We start from the raw sequence: 7,887 nt of genomic DNA, 5'->3' as shown, positions 1-7,887 counted from the left end.
AATAAAAATAAAATAAAAAGCAAAAAATTTAAAAAAAATAAATTAAAAAATAAAAATAAAAAATAAAAATAAAAAAAATAAATTAAAAATAATTAAAATAAGAACAAAAGACTTCAAGGTTCGCGAACCTTTTTAGATTTGTTGGGCGATTTTAAGTTAAAAATAGGTTTTTAAAAAAAAAAATAAAAAAAAATAAAAAAAAATTAAAAAAAAATTATAATAATAAATTGGCGTAGCAAATTGTTACATATTATATTCTACAACCATTTTATTTAACAAAAACATTAGATATTTTTTAATTTCCTTTTTTAAATTGATTAGTATTCATCATTATTCTACACCCCTTCTTTTTTTAAAAATAAAAAATTAGATATTGATTATTTGCTTCTTATTTTTTAATGAAGCCTCCAGGTTTTTTTTTTATTTTAAAAATAATAAAATAATATTTTTTTAATTATTTTTTGAGTTTAAGGATAATTTACCAAAAAAAAAAAAAAAAAATATAAATTGATTGAAAAATTATTTTTCTAATCATTTCAAAAAAAAACAATAATTTAAAATTATAAATTTTATTTTGACTAAATAAAATATAAATAATATTTAAATAAATAAAATTTTAATTTATATTATTAAATTAAATTAAATTAAATTAAATTTTTTAAAAAAAAAAAAACCCGAACTAAAAAACAAATCATAAAGCTAAAAATAAAATAAAAAAAAAAAAAAAAAAAAAAAAAAAAAAAAAAAAAAATGGAAGAGGATAAAACTTTTCAATCAATTAGAATTTCCGAAAATAATAATAATAATAATAATAATAATAATAATAATAATAATAATAATAATAATAATTTAAATAATAATAATGATAATGATTATGATTATGATTCAATAAATAATATTGAAGAAAAATTTGAAAATGTTTCAAAAGAATTAGAAGGACAATCAATCAAATTTAGAGAAATTGATGGTGGTAAAAATAATAATAACCATGATATTGAGTTGGGTGAAAGAAAACCAGAAAATGAAGAAGATTTTAAATTAAGACAATATTTTGAGGATTCTCAAAGACAAAAAATGTTAATTAATCATAAACCAAAGAAAATGGGTGTTTCAATTAAAAATTTAACTGTTGTTGGTCAAGGTGCTGATAATTCTGTAATTGTTGATAATTCAACACCATTTAAAGCTTTAGGAAAATTATTAAATCCTTTTAATTAGTAAGTAAAATTTTTAAATTTTTTTTTTTTTTTTAAAATAAATTGAATTCAAGTATTAATATTTATTTATTTTTTTAAAAAAAAAAAAAAAAAAAAAAAAAAAAATTAAAAGTTTTAAAAAAGATAAAAATAAAATTAATACATTTAATATATTAAATGATATTAATGCATTTATTGAAGATGGTAAAATGTTATTAGTATTAGGTAGACCAGGTGCAGGTTGTTCAACTTTATTAAGAGTAATTGCAAATCAACGTGAATCATATATTTCAGTTGATGGTGATGTAACATATGGTAATATTGCAGCAAGTGATTGGTCAAAATATAGAGGTGAAACTCTTTATACAGGTGAGGAAGATATTCATCATCCAACTCTAACAGTTCGTGAAACATTGGATTTTACATTAAAATTAAAGACACCAGGTAATCGTTTACCAGAAGAAAGTAAAAGAAATTTTAGAACTAAAATCTATGAATTATTAGTTAGTATGTATGGTTTAGTGAATCAAGGTGATACAATGGTTGGTAATGAATTTGTTAGAGGTTTATCAGGTGGTGAAAGAAAAAGAATAACAATTACAGAGGCTATGGTTTCAGGTTCATCCATTACATGTTGGGATTGTTCAACCAGAGGTTTGGATGCAGCATCAGCCTATGATTATGCAAAATCCTTAAGAATCATGTCTGATACATTAGATAAAACTACAATTGCATCATTTTATCAAGCATCAGATTCAATTTATAATTTATTCGATAAAGTTATTGTTTTAGATAAAGGTCGTTGTATTTATTTTGGTCCAATTGGTTTGGCAAAACAATACTTTTTAGATTTAGGATTCGATTGTGAACCACGTAAATCAACTCCAGATTTTTTAACTGGTATTACAAATCCACAAGAACGTATTGTTAAAGTTGGGTTTGAAGGTAGAGTACCAGAGACTTCTGTCGATTTAGAAGATGCTTGGAAGAAATCACAATTATTCCAATCAATGAAACATGCTCAATTAGAATATGAAAAACAAGTTGAACAACAAAAACCATCTGTTGATTTTAAAGAACAAGTATTGAATGAAAAAAGTAGAACAACTTCTAAAAACTCTGAATATAGTTCTAGTTTTTATGCTCAAACAATTGCTTTAACTCAAAGACAATTAAGTTTAACTTGGGGTGATAAATTTACATTAACTTCACGTTTTCTAACTATTCTTGTATTATCATTTATTTTTGGTGGTATTTATTTCCAACAACCATTAACAACGGATGGTTTATTTACAAGAGGTGGTGCTATTTTCACTTCTATCATTTTCAATTGTATTTTAACTCAAGGGGAGCTCCACGGTGCTCTATCAGGTCGAAGGATCTTACAAAAACATAAAAGCTATGCTCTATATCGTCCTTCAGCTTATTTTGTTTCACAAATTCTAATTGATATTCCATTTATATTGGTTCAAGTATTTTTACATTCATTCATAGTTTATTTCATGTATGGCTTTGAATATCGTGCTGATAAATTCTTTATATTTTGTTTCACATTGGTTGGTGTATCATTATCAAGTGCTTCATTATTTAGAGGTTTTGCAAATTTTACTCCATCTTTATTTACTGCACAAAATTTAATGAATTTTGTTTTCATTTTTGAAGTAAATTATTTTGGTTATTCTCAAACTCCAGATAAAATGCATTCTTGGTTTAAATGGACTTATTATAGTAAGTTTTTTTTTTTAACTTCACTTTATTTAAAATATATTTTAACTTTTTTTTTTTTTTTTTTTTTAATAATAGTTAATCCATTAGCATATGCATTTAAAAGTTTAATGATTAATGAATTTAAAGGTTTAGATTTTTCATGTTTAGATAGTGCTATTCCATTTGATCATTTTAATAATTCAACATATTCTGATATGTCACATAGAATTTGTGCAGTACCAGGTTCAATTGAAGGTTCTTTGTCTGTTAAAGGTGAAAATTATTTATGGGATGCATTACAAATTAATAGTGATCATAGAGCATTAAATGTTGTAGTAATTTTCTTATTTTGGTTATTTTATATTGGATTGAATTTATTCGCCGTTGAATATTTCGATTGGACAAGTGGTGGTTATACTCATAAAGTATATAAAAGAGGTAAAGCTCCAAAATTAAATGATGTTGAAGAAGAAAGAAATCAAAATCAAATCGTAAAGAAAGCAACTGATAATATGAAAGATACTTTAAAGATGAGAGGTGGTCTTTTCTCTTGGAAATCAATTTCTTATACTGTACCAGTAGCTGGAACAAATAAATTACTATTGGATGATATTATGGGTTGGATTAAACCTGGTCAAATGACTGCTTTGATGGGTTCATCAGGTGCTGGTAAAACAACCCTACTCGATGTATTGGCAAAAAGAAAAACCATGGGTACTGTAACTGGTGAATCATTATTAAATGGTAAGCAATTGGAAATTGATTTTGAACGTATCACTGGTTATGTTGAACAAATGGATGTTCATAATCCAGGTTTAACAGTTAGAGAGGCATTAAGATTCTCTGCAAAACTTCGTCAAGAACCATGGGTACCATTAAAAGATAAATATCAATATGTTGAACATGTTTTAGAAATGATGGAAATGAAACATTTAGGTGATGCTTTAATTGGTACTTTGGAAACTGGTGTTGGTATTTCAGTTGAAGAAAGAAAAAGATTAACAATTGGTGTTGAATTAGTTGCAAAACCACAAATTCTCTTCCTTGATGAACCTACATCAGGTTTGGATGCTCAATCATCATATAATATTATTAAATTCATTCGTAAATTAGCCGATGCGGGTATGCCATTGGTTTGTACAATTCATCAACCATCATCAGTATTATTTGAACATTTCGATCGTATTCTTTTATTGGCTAGAGGTGGTAAAACTGTTTATTTCGGTGATATTGGTGATAAATCAAAAACTTTAACATCATACTTTGAACGTCATGGTGTTCGTCCATGTACTGAAAGTGAAAATCCAGCAGAATATATTTTAGAAGCAACTGGTGCAGGTATTCATGGTAAGACCGATGTTAATTGGCCAGAAGCTTGGAAACAATCATCAGAGTATCAAAATGTTGTCAATGAATTGGATCTTTTAAGAACAAAAGAAGAATTGGGAAAATATATTTTAGATAGTGATTTGCAAGTCGATGGTAAGCAAGCACCACCAAGAGAATTTGCAAATGGTTTCCTAACTCAATTCATTGAGGTTTACAAACGTTTAAATATCATTTATTATCGTGACGTTTTCTATACAATGGGTAGTTTTGCTCAAAGTGCTGTATCTGGTTTAGTAATTGGTTTCACTTTTTATGATTTAAAAAATAGTTCATCCGATCAACAACAAAGAATCTTTATGAGTTGGGAAGCAATGATTCTTGGTGTATTATTGATTTATTTGGTTTTACCAATGTTTTTCATTCAAAAAGAATATTTCAAACGTGATACTGCTAGTAAATATTATTCATGGCATGCATTCTCCTTGTCTATGATTGCCGTTGAAATTCCATATGTAGTTTTATCAAGTACTTTGTTTTTCATTGCAACCTATTGGACCTCTGGTATTGATTCAACCGCTAGTGCAAACTTTTACTATTGGTTAATGCATACAATGTTTAGTGTTTATATTGTTTCATTTGCTCAAGCTTTAGGTGCTGCATGTGTTAATATCGCCATTTCAATCGCTGCTTTACCAATTGTTCTCTTTTATCTCTTTTTACTTTGTGGAGTTCAAATTCCACCACCAGCAATGAGTTCATTCTATCAAGATTGGTTATACCATTTAAACCCTGCTAAATATTTCTTGGAAGGTTTAATCACTACTGTATTAAAACCAATTGAAGTTTTATGTACTGATGTAGATTTAATTAAATTCACTGCTCCAAGTGGTACCGATTGTCAAACCTATTCTGCACCATTCCTCCAACAAGCTACTGGTTATGTTGTTCCATTAAGTAATACTACAAACGAATGTGGTTATTGTATTTACAGTTCAGGTTCTGATTATTTCGAAACAAGTTTAGGTTGGGATTATGGTCATCGTTGGAGAAATTTTGGAATTATTGTTGCTTATTGGGGTAGTTCAATTTTAGCAGTATTATTCTTTGTTTATCTCACTCAAAAACCAAGACGTTAAATAATAATAATAAAAATAATAATAAAAATAATAAATAATAATAAATAATAAATAATAATAAATAATAAATAAATAATAAATAATAAAAATTAAATTAATTAAATAAATATTAAATATTCTAAAAAAAAAAAAAAAAAAAAAAGAAAAGAAAAAAAAAAATTTCTTTTAATAAAATAAAATAATATTAATTGAAAAGACTTTTTAATGGTATAACCAATCTTGATAAAATTAAATCATTGATGTTGCAACTTGCTAATTTACACTTTTTTTTTCTTTTCTAAAACACTTTTTTATGTTTTTTTAATAAAATACAAAGTTAAAAAATTAATTATTTAATTCAAAATTACAAAAAAAAATAATGGCTTGGAGTATCATTTATTAATTCGATCTCAAATGAGCAATGTTTGATATTATTTTTAATATTTATATAACTTTAATCAGATTATCTTTTTTTTTCTTTTTTTTTTTAAATACCAAAAAAAAAAAAAAAAAAAAAAAAAAAAAAAAAAAACAATCTTAGATTTAAAAATAAAAACATTGTTTTTTTTTTTTTTTTTTTTTTTTTTTATTAAATTTTATATTTTTATTATTATTTTATTGGTTTTTTATTTTTTTTATTTTTTTATTTTTTTTTATTTTTTTTTTGGTATCCCAACAATCCCAATTAGATATCATCACTCAAAACCAGTGAAAATAAATTTGCCGAAATTTCTTATTTTCATTTTTTTTTTGATTTTTTATCATTTTTTTTTAATGAAAAAAATAATAAAAAATCAAAAAAAAAAATTAAAAATAAAATAAAAAAAAAAAAAAAAAAAACCTCTAAAGGAAACGAGGTTTTTTTTAAAAAATAATTCGGCAAAAACACATTAACATTTTTAAAAATAAAAAATATATAAATTTTAAGAATGAATCAAAATAAAAATAATAATAATAAAAATCCAAAAATTAATTTATTAATTATTGGATGTGGTTGTATTGGTTTATCAACAGGTATTATTGCATTAAAGAGTGGTAATTATAAGAGTGTATCAATTTGGGCCAAAGATTTACCACCAAATACAACCTCAAATAAAGCAGCAGCATTATGGTATCCATTTTTATGTAATCCACTAGATTTAGTTGGTAAATGGTCAGCAGAAACCATGCAATATTATAAAGATCATATTATTAATGACCCAAAATCAGGTACAATCACAAAGAAAGTAAATGAAATTTTCAGACGTCCACATCCAGAAGATCCAGAATGGAAACCATACATTAAATCATTTAGAAGAGCTAGAAAAGATGAACTACCAGATGGATATGTAGATGGTTATGCAATTGATGACGGTTTCGTTATGGACACTGATATGTATATGGATTATTTAGTCGACCAATTCAAAAGTTTAGGTGGAATCATTGAACAAAGACACCTCGTTGATATTCGTGAAGCTTTTGTTGACCATGATGTAGTTGTAAATTGCACCGGTTTAGGATCACGTGAATTATTCAATGATCGTACAATTTATCCAGGTCGTGGTCAAATTATCGTTATTAAAAACTCAACCGATCGTTCAATCATGGATGAAGAAGATCATATCGCATATGTAATTCCACGTTTAACAAATACAGTTTTAGGTGGTACAAATCAAGAACACGATTACAATACAAATCCAACTAAAAAAGATACTGAAGAAATCTTAAAACGTGTAGCCATGATTTCACCACGTTTTGCTAAAAATAGAATTGAAATTCAAGGTGTTAAAGTTGGTCTACGTCCTGCTAGACATGAAATTCGTTTAGAAAATGAATTCTTTGAAGGTGGTTCAAAATTAGTAGTTCATAACTATGGTCATGGTGGTAGTGGTTTCACTGTAAGTTGGGGTTGTGCTATTGAAGCAATTAAATTAGTTGATCAAGGTTTACCAAAATTATTACATTTTAATAAATTAATAAGTAAATTATAAAAAAAAAAAAAGTAATATTAAAAAAAAAGTAATAATAAAATAAAAAAAAAGAAAAGTTTTTTTAAATTTTAATTAATTTAAAAAACAAATATTTAAATGTTATTATTACAATAAATTATTATAATATTATTATTATTATTATTATTATTATTATTATTATTATTATTATTATTAATTTTATTTTAAACTAATTCTTAAACGATACTCATTTTTTCAAAAATTTCATCTATTTTTAACTTTTTAAATTTTTTAACATTTTCAAATAATTGAACGTTACTCATTTTTTAAAAAATTGTGAGGTAACCATGGGATTTTTTCTCTCATTTTTTCAAAAATTTCATTTATTTTTAACTTTCTTAATTTTTTCTCATTTTCAAATAATTAAACGTTACTCATTTTTTAAAAGTTTGGGTGGTAACGTTGGGATTTTTTCTCTTATTTTTTCAAGTTTTATTTTAACAAATTCTTAAAAAAAAAAAAAAACAATATAAATACCAATTATGTATTGAAAAAAAAAAAAATCATTTCAAAAACAAATAAACTAAAAACAATAAATTTTAAAACAAATTC

General features: G+C 24.5%; 2 protein-coding genes across 2 annotated transcripts; both read left to right on the top strand.

Moving 5' to 3' along the window:
• Window positions 1–750: 750 nt before the first annotated feature.
• abcG17-1 (ABC transporter G family protein) lies at window positions 751–5,368 on the top strand (the record flags this gene model as incomplete). Its single annotated transcript, XM_639651.1, has 3 exons — window positions 751–1,217; window positions 1,330–2,924; window positions 3,000–5,368. The coding sequence occupies 3 exons, from the start codon at window positions 751–753 to the stop codon at window positions 5,366–5,368; spliced, it is 4,431 nt and encodes a 1,476-aa protein (XP_644743.1).
• Window positions 5,369–6,276: 908 nt separating this feature from the next.
• ddo-2 (D-aspartate oxidase) lies at window positions 6,277–7,317 on the top strand (the record flags this gene model as incomplete). Its single annotated transcript, XM_639650.1, has 1 exon — window positions 6,277–7,317. The coding sequence occupies one exon, from the start codon at window positions 6,277–6,279 to the stop codon at window positions 7,315–7,317; it is 1,041 nt and encodes a 346-aa protein (XP_644742.1).
• Window positions 7,318–7,887: the final 570 nt, after the last annotated feature.

This window comes from Dictyostelium discoideum (assembly GCF_000004695.1).
Source record: "Dictyostelium discoideum AX4 chromosome 2 chromosome, whole genome shotgun sequence".
Taxonomy (NCBI): domain Eukaryota; phylum Evosea; class Eumycetozoa; order Dictyosteliales; family Dictyosteliaceae; genus Dictyostelium; species Dictyostelium discoideum.
Note: the sequence above shows the minus strand (reverse complement) of the source record. Positions and strands in the feature narration are given on the sequence as shown.